This window comes from Elephantulus edwardii, unplaced genomic scaffold, assembly GCF_000299155.1.
Source record: "Elephantulus edwardii isolate Elephantulus edwardi_28Jun2011 unplaced genomic scaffold, EleEdw1.0 scaffold00072, whole genome shotgun sequence".
Classification (NCBI taxonomy): Eukaryota; Metazoa; Chordata; class Mammalia; order Macroscelidea; family Macroscelididae; genus Elephantulus; species Elephantulus edwardii.
Genome location: NW_006399822.1, coordinates 3,817,069 through 3,832,802, shown reverse-complemented (window position 1 = coordinate 3,832,802; position 15,734 = coordinate 3,817,069). Strand labels below are relative to the sequence as shown.

The 15,734-nt window shown below is 45.5% G+C and overlaps 1 protein-coding gene across 1 annotated transcript in view; it reads left to right on the top strand.

The window, feature by feature from the left end:
* CDH13 (cadherin 13) overlaps positions 1-15,734 on the top strand; it is a 1,061,540-nt gene that overhangs the window by 711,626 nt on the left and 334,180 nt on the right. Inside the window, exon 6 of the mRNA XM_006888881.1 lies at positions 6,725-6,869. Coding sequence (XP_006888943.1) covers positions 6,725-6,869 — 145 coding nt within the window. The remainder of the gene's footprint in view (positions 1-6,724; positions 6,870-15,734) is intronic.

Genomic DNA, 15,734 nt, shown 5'->3' with positions numbered 1-15,734 from the left:
TTGAATCCAGCCCCGTCATACATCAGCTTTGGTCAAGTGGTTGACCAGCTACTTACAGTTCTCTGTATGTCTCTGTGATGAATATTTCTCCAGAGTGTTGAGCCAAGGCATAAAAATCCTCGAGATCTATTCAGCACCAAATGTGAGTGCTCATCTTTTCAAAACCAAGTAATCATTTTAATGGGTTTTGATACTGTTTACCACTGTGATTGAGTTCATCAACAAAGGCTACTGGCCTCCAGTCCATGAAATCAAGGCTTGTTCTCAGCCCTCATGAGCCCACGGTGAAGGATAGGACAGATGGCTCAAAGCTGAGGCCTGGCCTTCAGATACCATGAGCTTCAAGAGACGTTACATCTTTCAAAGAGAGCTTTATGCAATAGTTTCGAGTGTCTGTAGTGTGTCACAGATTGTCAGGATGACACAGGATAGGATAAGGTTCAGATCTGTTCATAGTGTCATTATGATTTGTACTTGACCCAGCAGCACCTAATAACAACAACAACAACATTTTGTATCGGGCATTTGACCATGTCCTTGTCCTTGGGGGTTTAATAATCTACTACCCCTGAATTTATGGACTAAATGAAGAAGCATCCAGCAATAGCATTGTCACACAAATAAATGAATGATTTCCTGTCATCGATGCTCTCCCCTGTGCAGCAGCATTCTCTCCTGATTACCATGAGAGGACACCAAGATTACCAGCCTGAAGTATTAAAGGATGTTTCTCTGTCACAGGGGTGTCCTTGCTGGGCATTAGAAGGATAAATAGAAGGTATCAAGAGAGGGTCAATACGGAGCTTCGCCTCTCGCATTTTGAGCGTGTTACCGGATTAAAGTACTCCTTGGAAGGGGATATCATGCTTGGGACAGTGGAGGACCGGCAAAGGAGAGGAAGACCCCCAATGAGATGGTTGGACACAGTGACTGCAGCAGTGGGCTCAAGTGTACCAGAGAGGATGCGGAGGGCACAGGAGCACTATAAGTCATGCTCGGCTCAGAAGCACCTAACAACATCTAACATCATCTAGCAACATCTCTAGACAGAAGAACAAATGTCCTGGAGGGAGGAAGGACAGGCAGGGTGCTCCTTTGGAGCAAGAATGGCAAGGTTTGACCTCAGATGCTTGGGACATCTTCTCAGGAAGGACAGATCTATGGGGGGACAAAAGATAATGTTTGGTACATAAAGGGCCAGTGAAAAAGAAGGTTCTTGATGAGATGAATTCACATGGTAGATGTGACAGTGGACTCCAGCGTAGCACAATGTGGGCATAGTACGGGACCCAATAGTGTTCTGTCCTCTTAGTCTTGGGGTCACTAGGAGTCAGAATTGACTCAATAAAAGCAGCGACATAAAAATAACCATTTCCAAAAGATGTCGTGGAACCTCTCGTCATTGCAGGGAGACTCGTTAGGTACCCCAATCAGTGACCTGAAAGATGGGAAATGAAAATGACAGTCTCAGGAGATAATGACAGGTAGGGTGAGAAAAGGACGGGTTCATAAGAGATTCTGGGGGTCAGGGGAGCACTGAAGACAGGGCTTGATGGAGCCACCGAGACAGGCGAGGACGTGGTTTCCTCTCAGGAAGAAAGTGACTTCTGAGTGATGGCGTTCGATCCTAGAAGGACCCCCAGCTAATTTAAAGCAAAATGAGAATCATTTGCCTGCATTGTGCACACTATTTGCTCACAAATTCTTTCCCCGATAATGACTATTCAAAAACTTTTAAATTAAATTGTTAGAATGTTAAATAGTTGTCTTCTCTAGAAAAGGCAGAAAGTGGATCAATATAGAGAAGTTAGATTTGGATTAGAATTCAGCACCCACATGGTAGCAGTCACATGTTAAAATCAATATATGTCTTTAAAAATTATTATTTAGATGTTTACTTTTTTGAAGTTTTTCTTGTGATTTGTGTGAAAGCTTACAGAGCAGATTGTTATTCTGTTCTCCCATTCATACATATTTTATTTTGTGACTTTGACCACCTTCCCCCATCATATCAGCACACTCCCCGCTCTTTTCCTGTGATTCTCATTTCCATTTACTCTTCTAGTATCTGGCTTCCTAACCTTCTTAGCTTTAACCTTGGACAATGATGCCCTAGTAACTGTGTAGGGATGATTGTTCTAAGGACTGGACATCTCCCTGATATTATTGTTCATCCTAAATAACTGTCTGAAAGTTAGAAGTTCAGGGGTAAGTTCATCAAGAGCAGATAAGAGCCATAGTGTTCGATAGTTTGAACCTATTTCTATCAGAGCAGTAGAGGTGGACATTTTACTGATTGTGAGTTGTGTTTCCCATTTGATTTCTTTCTTGATCCCTTTCAGAGTAGTCAGCGGTCACCTCCTAGTTCTGGTCTCAGGGTGCTGGAAGTTAAGGTTCTTGAGACCTATCAGAGCTATGCAGGCTTCTTTGGTTTTCTTCACTCTTCTTGGCTTCACACAGGGAGATATCAATACATGTAGGTGACAATTTCAATGTGTTAATTTGTAGAATCCTGTAAAGTAAGAGTGTGTGTGTGTGTGTGTGTGTGTGTGTGTGTGTGTGTGTGTACATACATGTGTGCACTAGCAAGAGAGAAGGAAGGAAGAAAGGAGGGAGGGAGGGAGGCAGGCAGGCAGACATCTCCAGGCAAATCCACACAGAATACCAATACTTGCCTGTGTGTGTAAGAGTCATAGCTAAGTCCAAATGCAGGAAGTGAACTTTCTATCAAGTAGGGTTTATTTGCGTGTGGCCAAACCTGACAGTGCTTATCCTAAACTTGACCAAGCCTCTGAACTTCTGTTTCCAAGCCACATGGCACACAGCAGAACTACTCCAACTGTTACGTGCACTGCACTCTCTGGGAATCAGATAAGATACATAAAGTAGCTCGGAAGGGTTTGTCAGGGCCTGGGAGTCTGTGTCTCTTACCGGCTCTGGGGGATGGAGATGCTACCAGTCTAGAGCCCACCCTTAGAATAGTGAGACTGTAGCAAGCACAGCAGAATCCCTGAGTGGTTCAGATGATTACAGTGCTCACCCACTGACCCAAAGGTTAGCTGGTCAAGTTGATCCAGAGAAGCCTTGGAAGGAAAGTGACATACTTTTGCCTCCCTGATGATCTTCTTCCCAGGAACTAATTTTTTCAAAACTCTGTGGAGCACACGTCTCTGAAACGCATGAGCTTGCCATGAGTTGGAGTCAGCTCCATAGCAACTGGAGATTAGAAAGCACATTGTAGAGGTTGGTCACATTAGACACTGCATCCTTGGACAAATGTTCATGTCTATAATTAGTTGAGTGTCTCTCCTTTCTCATTCCACAATGAACCTTTTTATACATCCCAGCTGATTCTCCCCAGGCAGCTCAACCATGGAAACAAAGAATAGAAGTTTCAGGTCCAAGAAGTTGGTCCAGAAATAGGCAGTGAAAGACTGGATGGTTTCTATTTCCATTGAACAAGTAGAGCCTTGCTTTCAGCCAGTGGCTCCCATTTGTTTTTCTCACACTAGGAATTTCCCAAACGAGAGCCCCCTTCAAACCTGGAGAGCAATGAAACACCTCCCTTCCAATGCATTCTGGCTTGCTTTGCTTTTTTTGTTAATTTTTTTCAGTCCTTGCCCCAAGAATCCATTAAGTGAGTAAAAGGAAACAAACCTTTCCCAGTCTTTTCTGAATAAAGGAGTGTATGTCTTGGATTTTTTTAGGATGTCTTTGGATAACTAGGAAGAGGAAAGGGAAGTATGAATATCATTGAACATTTATTCTCTGATGCCAGAAGTACCCTCTGCAATTTAAGGGACCTTTGCAGTCCGGAAAGTTCGGCATTTGCCAACTACAAAACCCCTGAAAACCTGAGTTGTCGTTGTAAGTCAATTCCAGCTCACGGGCACTTCACGTATCAGAGCAGAACTGTGTTCCTTGTGATTTTTTAAAGGATGCTACTTAGGAAGTCAATCACCAGAATGTTTTTCAAAGTACCGCAGAGTGAATGCAAACCTTTACCCTCTCTCTAGCTGCTAAAATTCAATTCCAAGGTTGCGTATGCCTGATGTTTGTGCTTTTTTGTGTGTTCTCAAGCAATATTCCGAGTAGACCAGATTTCAATATCAGTTTGCCAGATAGCTGTATTTTAGTGTGTAATTGTGGAGAGTTCTTTTCATCCGCGCTTGTTATCACACACTGAGGTGGGTGCTAGTGCCATTTCATGTCTTCATATAGACAAAGCAACACATTCCAAATAAATTTGGAAGTGATACCAACAAGGTTATGCCATGTTTATTGGTAAAGAATTGTGTTGCCAAAGGAGAGAAGTGGGGCAGTAAAAGGGGAAGGAAGCAGAGGGGAAATCACCGGGATAGGAGAGTCTAGTGGAGGGAGCTCTGGTGACCTAGTGGGCAAATCCGCTAGCTGCTCCACAGGAGAAAGACGGGCGGTCTACTCTGATGCAGTTTACTGCCTCTGAAAACCCTCTAGAGGTTCAGCTATGGGTCAGCTCTGACTCAACCGGGCAGAAAAACAACTTAAAAAATTATGATACCAAGTCACAGTCTTAGCGGGTGGGAAGTGAGCACGTGGATTTGTAAAAAGAATACTTCTTTTTTTTATTGTACTTATTTGGCCTAGATTTGACAAATTACTTTGATAGTAAAAGTGGCATAAAGCAGTTAACAAATGTTCTTGAGATACATTTTGTGACAAGCAGTTTAGAAATATTGTGGTTTAAAAAGGAAAAGGTCCAGTGTGAAAAACAATGTATTTGAATTCTATTTAAAAAAAAATTTTTTAAAAAAACCACGTCAATTCAAAGGACCACTTCCAGACTCCACCGCTCAACGGCTGGATAACCTTAGACAAGTCACTTGGCCTCCCTGCTTCTGTTCCTTCTATGAAATGGTCCTCAGGGTGAGGGTCAGGTGAATTGGTACAGCATACTCAAGCCAGGCACACTGCAGGATTCGGTCCCTGTCTAGCACCCTGGAGCATCTGCAGCTGAGTGGCCAATAGGGCTTCTTAGGCTGTAAATCTTCACGGAAGCTGATTGCCTCATCTTTCTTCCAGACAGTCGGTTCAAAGTGCCAACCTTTTGATTAATAGCCAATTCCTTTAAGCCCTGCACCACCACAGTCCCTTTAATACTGTGCAGAGGCTAAGTAAGCACTAGATCCTAAAATCCAATATCCTCCTTGTATACTCCAAATCACGACATTACAACTACAGGGCGCGGCCAAATAGATCTGTGCTCCGTAGGATGTTCAGTGGCTGGGGTCTTCCAGATTGGCAGGCCTTTCTTCTGAGGCATATCTGGGTGAACTGAAACCTCCAAACATTTGGTTAGCATTGACTGTGAATCCCACCCGGGGACTCCAAGTGCTATAGATGCACACTAAGTACAACCGTTGAGTGAGAACTCACCATTTGTTCCAAATGTAGTAAATCTTTATGGGAGGATATTGCCTGTGTTTCTCCACCAGTGCAGTTGATGGACTCAACCTGTCAGCCTTTCTGTTAGGAGCCCAAGCTATTATACACCATCCCACCGAGGCTTCTTCACAGCTAGATGGTGTTGGCTGTTATTAAACATCACAAGTCCTTCATGCTGGGCATTGATCTTATCTCGACTTTACAGATGCAGAGACTGAGAAGTGAAGTGACTTGCTCAAGGTCACAGCTAGAGGAAAGCAGACCTTTGCTTACACAACAGAGATCCTCACTGGATCACGAAACTGTTCTACGTCCTATGCAGAGACCATGAGGTCAAGGAGAGATGCTACTAATTATTGGATCAAGGCTGAGTTGATTATGGACAATGAGAGCATTAGTTCATGGCCGTTTATTGGAAATGCTAAGGCAGAATTCTTCACTTCTAAGACGAGCAAGAGAACTGGAGTTCATACTGTGCTTTTTGTTGTTGTTGTTGCTCTTGAGATCTCAAGAGGTTCCCTGTGGGGTGTTGCATGGGATTCTGCCGTCCCTGCTGGACTGTAAGCTTCTGACAGGCAAGAATCCCCGTGTTTCATCCAGCCCCTCACAACCTCTAGGTTCACTTACTCAAGAAGCTCATTGCCAACAAGTTGGAACCAACTCATAGCTGAACTTCTTTGGGTTTCTGAAGCTGTAAATCATATGGAAGGAGATGGCTCGTCTTTCTCCCTCTGTGGAGATAAACAGGCAGAGGGGCACCGCCTTCGGGTTAATTACAACCCTCTGTAAATATTAATCGACCTGAATGTCTCATAAATATTGCCATCAATATGGTTATGTCCTAATGCACTCTATTCATAACAGCTTAGCCAATTATTTTATTAGCATAACATTTCTTCTAAGCATAATGATACTGGAGACAGAGAAAACAGTCTAAGCTCGTTTTCTAAGTTTTGGTTGATTATGAATGGGGTATTTAATATCATATACATTTATGTATGTGTGTGTGTGTGTATCTCCTGTGTGTATACACACACGCACTTACATTTTCTTTGCAGATTTGATGAATTAATTTTCCCAAGGGGCATCAAGCATGAACTGATCTTTACCTCGTACCTTGAAATGTTTCATTTCCATTCCAGCCCCAGTGACTACCCACTGAGACCACAGTTTGAACATTGCCAAAGGCTCATAAAATTGCTGATCTAACCTACTTTCTCCCGAGCACCTGGCTTCCATTTTCATAATGAAGTAATACTGTCTTTCTCTCTCCCCGTCCCCAATCTTTTTGTTTCAACAGCTTTTCGTGGAGACTACTGATGCCAGTGGCAAAACTCTTGAGGGGCCAGTCCCCCTGGAAATCATTGTGATTGATCAGAATGACAACAGACCAGTCTTTCGGGAGGGTCCCTACGTCGGCCACGTCATGGAGGGCTCACCCACAGGTATGTTCACTCGGCTCATTGTTGACATAATGACTTTCAGAGTCAAATGTAATAAGTCTCCATGGTGTTTTACAGTTGTTTCAAATTGTTGACGCGCATCAGCACTTAGATGAAGGTCCCCAGTGAAATGGATTGGCATGAAATGGATTGGCATAGTGGCAGCTAAAATGTTCCATAGGAAGATTGAGAGGGTGGCCCCAGACTGGATGATGATTCCTTCCATTGTTCATAGGGTTACTGTGAGTTGGAACCACTCAGTTACACCTAACAACAGTGATAAACATTAACATATAACTTCCCTGGACAGTTACGTTGAAAGCGTGACTGCAGTGTCCTAAGCCAGGAAGAAATCTCCTGTGATCACTTAGGTTGATTCTCTGACTAAGTTGGGTGTCGAAATCCTTGACTCAAGGCTGGTCTTGGGCTCTGAGAGAACACTCTCCTCACCCTGTGAATGCCTGAGGATGGGAACTCCAAAATAGAGATTGGGAGAGACAATTAAGGTTCTCACATTAAGCTCATTGGTTATCATTTAGTATGTACTTTTAAGAGCAGTTTCTGATTTAAAAAAGCGAGATATCTTGTCCCTTTCTAAGGAGACGCACACGGAGAAAACTTTGTCTTTAGTCACAGGGCCAAAGGCAAGATCCTTTCTTCCTCTCTGGAAATCCATGTACATCCTGTTATGGAAATCACTTGAGATTACTATAGAATTCTTTCTGATTCTCCCAGTGTTTAACCTTTCTATCAAGAAAGGTTTCTGGATTTAGTGTTCCTCTTGGGTCCAGCACGTACTAATTAAAGCATGCCACGGCCAGCAGCAGAACTCAGTCTTGACCATAACACTTGGAAAAGTGAAGACCCAAGTAATAAACCTCCCAGTCAGGCTAGGCTTTGATGTTGAGCTTTAAAATGCATTGGAGGCAAACGGTGGGGCACTAAGCGTATCACTGAAGCTGTGTCTGGATTCTACTAAAACAAATAAGTGAAAGAGACATTGAGCAGGGCAGATGGGAGACAGAGGGCCGAGGATGCTCTGCCTGCCTTTTCTCCCTTCTCTGAATTGACAGGATGCATCAATGACATGTAGATACAGGAGACCCTGGCAGCGTTGTCATGGTAACCTCCCCAGACTACCAGGTGAATAATTATATGCAAGGTACCAAAAACCTCCCTCTGCTTCAGAGAGCTGGGTTCCCAGGGGAGGAGCGGCTCTCTCCTTTCTAGATGTGATGGCATGGCAGCCTGTGAAGGAAGGGTGTCCTTGCTCTAAGCAGTGAGGACAGAAGGGAAGCGGTTTTGAAGGAGGAGGGTGAGCCACTCGCTGACGTGGAGAGAGGGTAGGTGTAAGTGGGTCAGATCACATCACGAGGAACCCTTCCATAGGGCACCCCTCTTTCAGCTGTTTTTGATGAAGAGACAGTTTGAGGTGAGAGAAGCCATCAAGTTCAGATTTGCTGTCTACCAAAACTTTCAGAAATAAACCAATGTGCAGAACATGCTTAGAAGAACCAGTGGGGAGGGGGGGCATTCTCGAAGTAGCTTGCATTTGAACAGAGCAGAAAAATGATCCTCACTTTCCATCCATAGTAACCTGGTCCTGGGCGTGAGTGGCTCGGATGTGGAATGTTCCGGAAAAATGTTCTAAATGTAAATGCAAGCGCTTGCACCTCGGCGGCTATGCGCGTGCATGTCTTTGTATATTATGCGTGCCTATGATTAGACGATGTCCAATTTCCCTCCCACAGCGCCCTTCGTGAAAGTTTTGGAAAGAATTTCAAATGTTATCGCTTTATATACATGTGGTATTTTAGAAGAAAAATAGAATCCTTTATGCATGTTGAATTTCTTAAAGCACAGAGCTATTCAGTCTGGGTGGATGGCTCTGCAGTCAAACATAAATCGTCTCTAACTTATATTTATGATTGGTATTATCCCATAAAAATACAGAAAGACGGGATGTCTGCATGGAGCAGCTGCTTCCGGCTGTGCGGAATTTGTCCTGAATCATTTCTTTCTTTCAGCATTCTCTGGGCATGACTAGAGCAGTGGCTGAAATGGAGTAGGGCACATTAGGGGTCAGAAAGAGGAGGTGCTGTGACAAAGTTTTAGAGGGGGGAAAAACCCAGTTCCATTGCTTAGCACCTGGTAGGAGAGCCACCTGTGATTGGTCGAGCATCCCTAAGGACAGCAGAAATCTGGAAAAGATGGGACCCACATATCCATTGACCCCCAAGATCTGAACACTTACCGGGAGTGACTGAAAATCGTGGTCACTCATTTCACGGCACACTGCTCCTTGTGTGCTGGAGTCCTCTGGGTCACAGGCAGTGCACAGCCTACATCCTCCTCTCGGAAATGCTAACCCTGGTGGGTGCTCACTAGGCTTCACTAGGGTCTTCCTCAGTTCATAGAACGGATAGATGGAGACAGGGCTTGGGATTTGCTCTGCATTGTCTGCCTTTGGTTCATGAGGTGGCTCATGCTCGTCCAACATCTATCTCCGCGGTGCTTACGCCCCTTGCAGCCACTGGATCACTCATCTCCTTGAGGGTCTTACCATCTTTCATTTGCCCTGTGTTTTCCCAAGCACAATGTCTTCCAGGGGGTCGTCCCTCCTGATCACACACCCTAAGTATATGAGAAGAAGTCTCACCATCCTTCCTTCTAAGGAACGGTTATTCAACGTTTTCCGTCTCCTTTTGGAATTTCCCCTGTAATAAATGACCCTCGGCTGGATTATGCAGTTTGTTAGTAAGATTTGTTTTGTGGCCAGCTTTGCTGATGTTGTTTGTACCATGGTCCAAGTGCTGCCTCATCTGACCTGCAGGCCACTGTAGCATGTTAGTGACTCTGTCCCTCAGCCAAGGCCCCAGTGCTGACTCAGCCACCAGGGAAGAGAGATGCCAACATCAACAAGCTCTGGTCGACTTCTCTGACCACAAAGCCCAAGGAGAATTCCACAGCAAGCTGGTCTACTTTCTAGCAAAACCAGTCAGTACAAATGACCCTAAACATTTAGAGACACTGAGTGTAATCTAGAAACTCAGCAGACAAATGTAGCTCAGTAGGTCCACATAGGAAGAGAAAGACTGTTCCTGTACCTCTGTGTGTGGGGTTCGCCAAGGCAGTCAGTGCCTCTGACTGGAAGCAGCATCGACATACATATTCAGCGTGAGTAAAGGCTAGGAGTTCTGGTAGCCTAGTGGTAAGGACCTATGTTGCCACCCCAAAGGCATGTGGTTTGAATCCACCAGCTGCTCCACAGGAGAAAGATAGTCTTACATGGGACTAACTTTCTCTGAAAACCCACTGGAGGGTTGATGGCACATACCAATAACATCAAAAGCAAGGAGCAAGAGCAGAACTGAGCCTAAATCAGTAGCCAACAACTATATATCTTGATGAGAGACTGCCATCCACCTGCTAGAATCTAATCTGCCTTGTGCACTATTGGCTGAAAGTGCCTAAGAATTTGAGTGGCCCAGGAACAGCTCCTAACCAATATCCAGTGGCCTGGGAGGGGCAGTATCCCAGCCCTTATGGCTGGAGTAGCCAAGTGTGAATTTTATGCCATGTAGTTAATGCTTTCTCAAAAGAATGAGCTCCAGTTGCTGGTAGCTGGCCTCACCTTGTGCTTCCTGTTTTCTGTATCACCTTCCCTCTCTCACTTCCTCATCTCTGCACCAACTCAGTAAACCACATGCCCTGCACACTAGCCACTCTCCCAAGTGCCCAGAGGGATCCCAATGACAAAACACCAGTGGATAAGTGCCACCAAAGACTGTGGAGCCTTGGCATTTGTACTCTCCAAAGACATGAAAGGACCCAGCCCTCCACTCTAGGTTTTTGAGGCTGTGGCATGCCTTGGGCATTCAAAGAACATCAGACTCACACAAAAATCTGCTTGTTCCCTGGGGAACAGCCAAAGTCTGGGCCTGGGTCATATAAATCAATGCCTTGTGGCTCCACAAAAGGGACAGCTTATATCTGCCAAGTTCAAAGACCATTATTTTCTGTTGATCTTCCTTCATCCGGTAATGATTCCCCAAAACAATACCCTAGAGTTTAGCGCTGAGCAGCTGGAAATGGTCTCCTGTCTGCACGCACAGATAAATATGGGTGACCTTCCTCTGTGATGGATCGGTGCTGATGGCATTCGGGTACACTGGAGCAGGGAAATGACGCCTGGTCTGTTGGGAGATGAATGTCCCTTCACACAAACGGCATGTCTCTTTGCCTTACCTGTCCTTAAGAAGACATTGCCAGAATAATGAGGATAGCTGCTCTATTAGCCAAATGCTAGCATTTATTAAATACCCTGGATTTAACTTACTGGACATCATAAATTCCAAGCACTGAGTGAAGCACCGTTACTCATTGAGTCTTCATAGGAGTTCTCCAAGGCAGCTTCTGTTACATCTGCACCTATTACGATAAGATGATTGATGATTTGAGAGTTCTAGAAACCTGCCTGAAGTTTCACCTTGTTAGTGAACAGAGTATCATGCCTGGCCCTGAGCCATGTTACATGGAAGGCCCACCCTGTCCTTTGCTGGGCTTGATGAAAAATGAAAGTGCCAAGCCTCTCTTAGAAAACTGTTAAGAATTTCAGGATGAAATCCAAATTGTCAGCTCGATAGGAGACTTCTCTCAGTCTGGTTGTTGTTAGGTGTCATCTGGTCAACTCTGACTCATTTCAGCTGAGTGTACAACACAAGGGGCCTGGCCTGACCCGGCACCGTCTTCATCATGTCTGTTGTGAGCTCATTATCATTGACACTGTCCATCCATCTCAACGAGGGTCTTCCTCTCCTCTGATCTTCAGGTTTTCTAAGAGTAATGTCTTTTTTTGAATCCTCCTTATAACAGACCTTACAATAAGGTCCTGGGGAGTTGAGTTAGTCCCAAGTTCGTAAAGCTGAAGCAGTCATGTAGGTGCAAAAGAAATAGATGAGAGATGGTCAAGATTCCAAGGCACATCCTTAACCCTAGAGACTGAGAATTTGTTCATAGTATATTGACAACAAGCTGGAGGATATCAGCTCTTTGGTCAAAAGATGCATAGATATAGAAAGAGAAGAAAGGAAGAAAGGACAGAGCGAAGGAAGAAAGGAAGGCAGGCAGGCAGGCATACAGCTCTCATTGCTTCATTTGCTAGACCTCTGGTGAACCTGCTTATAGGTGGTTCTTCGCCAACTGACCCACCAGGAGTCAAGGGGAGGACTGTGGTGCCAGAAGAGCCCTTTGGGCAGATTCAAGTTTCTCATAGCTCCCAGAAAGCCAAGAAGCAGAGGCGTGGGTGGGGGATGGAAGAAGACTTCCAAACAAAATGTCCGGTGTAGGTCATCATTCCATTGCACACGTCGTGGACTCCAGTGGAGGCTCGGGACAACTTTCATCTGCATTGGAAACCAAAATGTTTGTGTGACTTGCTTTATTGCATTATTTTACTTACTGAAATCATTGAGAGCCAAATCCCAAATAGCCATGGCATGCCTGTATTAAGCAGTAAAAATTGCAAGGACACTTAACATGGAAATAAATTTCTTACCACCATTACATTCAGCAAATTTATTCACCAAGTATTAATTGGGCAGCTTCTGTAGACCAGAGGACACTAGGGGAGGAGCTAAGTTAATGTGACACTTGACCCAGACAGTGTAGAGTGGCATGACCCACAGGGAACCACACTCCTCACTCAAAGACCTGTCTTCTCTGGACATTGGAATCTATCAGGTCAACAGGAGAAGGATGGGCAGTCTCCTCCTGTGAGATTTACAGCCTCAGGAACCCACTAGAGGGTCAAGTATGAGTCCGCTTCAACTCAACAACAATGAGTAAATGAGCGATCCTGAAAATACTTGCATTTTATTGAGCACAATGAATATTAACAATGAAAGAATAAATGCGATAACTCTGGGTGGCCCAGTGGTTAGAAGCTCCACTGCAATCCTAAAGGCACATGGTTCAAATACTCTCCTCAGGAGAAGGATAGGCAATCTTCTGTGTAATTTACTGCCTCTGAAAACCTGCTGGAAGATCAGCTATGAGTCCGTCCTGACTCAACAACAAAAACTGCTGTCTGCGACTTATCAATAAAATAGACCACGATGATAAGCAATATTGACAATAAAGTCAAGGGTGGACTCTCTAAGGAGGTGACTTCTTTTTCGCCGAAACCAGTGAAAATGAAGTAGCCCACCCAAGACCAAGGCCTAGAGCAAGACTATTCCAGGAAGAGGAAGCAGACACTGCAAAGATCTGAGCAGGAGTGGCAGAGAGGAGAGGACAGAGTGGCTGTGTAATATTGATAAAAGTAAGAATTGTGGGATGCGAGTTCACGGCAGTAGGTCAGGCAAGATGACTTCCGGAAGACAGCAAGCTGCGATGTGTGGGCCACATCTGATAGACTGCCTGGTTTTGTTGATTGTTGTGTTGTTGTGTACTGCTGAGTTGGAACTAATCCACAACTGATCCTCCAGCAGGCTTTCAGCAGCAGTAATTGGGGGGAGATCACCCATCCTTCTCCTGTGGAGCAGATTCGAACTGCCTACCTTCAGGATTCACAGATTCTTACCACAGCTTTGTTGGAACACAGTCATGCCCACTTGTTTATTCATCACCTTTGGCTACTTGTGGTTGACTGCCAGAAATGGGTAGCTTAGACAGGGACCAAATATCCCACAAGTCAAATATATATACGAAGTGACACTCTACAGGAAAACTTGGCAGACTCGCTTTGATCACTCCGTGGATTTGGTTTTGTAATTCCGTTTGAAACTTAGTAAGAAACATGGGATGATTTGAAGCAGGAGTGTGGTGAGAGCTGATTTTACTGAGACAAGATGGCAGAGCTTCCTTACAATGTGGAGACTGGCAGGGAGGGTGAGTAGGACTATGTTGCTGTGCCAGGCATGACAAGCCCACGTCCTGGACCCGGGTGGTAACAGTGGACATCAGGAAAGGGTGTCACAGAGGATACAAATGAAGACCTCACAACAAATGGACAGGGAGGAGTACGGACTCATTATCTGACCCTGGCGGAGTCCAGCCGTCGCCAGAGTGAAGCTACCCTGTTATTAGAAGCAGAATGAGACGTGGTCTCGCGTAGTTGGGACGTGTCATCAGGAGAGACCAGTCCCTGAAGGAGGGCAGCTTGTTTGGCAAAGCAGAGGGTGAGCCGAGTGGAGGGGAAGACCCTCCGGGATTCGGGTTGACACGGGGCGGGCAGCGGGGGCTCACACACGGTGACCAGTGTGGCGACGGTGCACAGCCCAGCAGCATCTCATGCTGTTAGACGTGGGTCTCTAGGGACTGGAACCGACTCGAGACACCTCCCAACAAAGGTCCCTCTAGTCGAAGCTAGAACATACTGTCAGTTTTTCTTTCTAAGCCAGAAGCTTAAGACCAAGCGTAGACTGTCTTCTCCTGATCCCTCAGTAGTTGCCAGTAGTTACCAAAGCTGCAGTTACATGGTGACATTCAGTAAACGCCCATCAATGAGCAAATGTCCTGAATGGCAGAAAGTTGGAATCACTGTAAAATTCTCCTCTTATTTTCTTTTTAAATAAATTATTTTTTTGTCCTTACATTATCTCTTCCTTCAACCAGTTTCTCTGGAATGCTCCATGATGATGGAGGAAGAGGAGAATGATGCAGAAACCAGATAGGGACGCTCACTTCTCAAGAGCTTACAGACAGCATCTCCATCCTATTTACTTTTATCTCTGCTGCTCAGGAGGAAGGGGACATGGCTGGGAGCAGCCTTCAGGGAAAGCATGGGAGATGATGGCTGCCTGGAGCCGTGGGCCCTGGGGCCACCAGGAGGGTGTGAACATTACGCGGTTGGGAGCCCTGGTAGCATCGAGCGTTCTGTGCTGGGCTGCTGTCTGAAAGGTCCGTGCTCTGAGGGAGAAAGGTGAGCAGTCTCCTCCCATTAAGACTTACAGCCTTGGAGGTCACGTGTGGGGATGCAGTGAGTCAAAATCAACTGAGCCATCATTGGGTTTGGGGTTTCTAAGGAATTGAGGTGGTGCCATGAGAGCAATCGGCTGCTAATCGGAAGGTCAGTGGTTCAAAACCACCAGCTGCTTCTCAAAGAAAGAGGAGGCAGTCTGCTTCTGTGGAGATTTCCAGTCTTGGAGATGCCTGGGAACAGTTCTCATTTGCCTTGCGGGGTCGCTGTGAGGTGGAATCAACCTGATGACAGTGGGTCTGCTTTGGAGTCTTACTGTGTGTATAAGGGACTGTCATGGTGCAGCACTTGACAGCAAACCGGCAAGTTAGTGGTCCCAGCCCACCGGGGACCCCTGGGAGAAACAGCCCAGCAGTGTGCTCCCGTAACTATTACAGCCTACAAAACCCTATGGGGCCGTTCTACTCGGCCCTTCAGTTTTCTAAGTCAGAATGGGCTTGATGACAATTCAGTGACAGCAGTTGTGTGTTGGCACCAGTCTAGGTACTGAACTGACGTGGAGCATTTTAACATAATCCTGACAACTGTTTTGTAATCGGGGTGGGGGGTGGGGGGGAATCCAGTCCTAAACTTGAGAGGTGAGAGTTGGATACTGCCCTGAGGTCAAACAGCTGGTGCTCCAATTCAAAGTGGGATTTGACTTGAGACACATACACCCCAATTGAGATCCTGTGTGACTCCGGGGCCTTTGTCCTTTTCATTCCTTCCACATCACTCTGTCCTCTGTCTGTTTTCCCCATCATATTATTAAGATTAATGCAAAGCCACCACCTGCAGCACCTCCCCACCCCCCACCAGGACAATAGTTACAAATGACATTTCTCTGTCTCTTCCTGTCTCTAGCTCTGGCTTTCTCTCCCTCTCGTTCACTCTCCCTCTCACTCCTC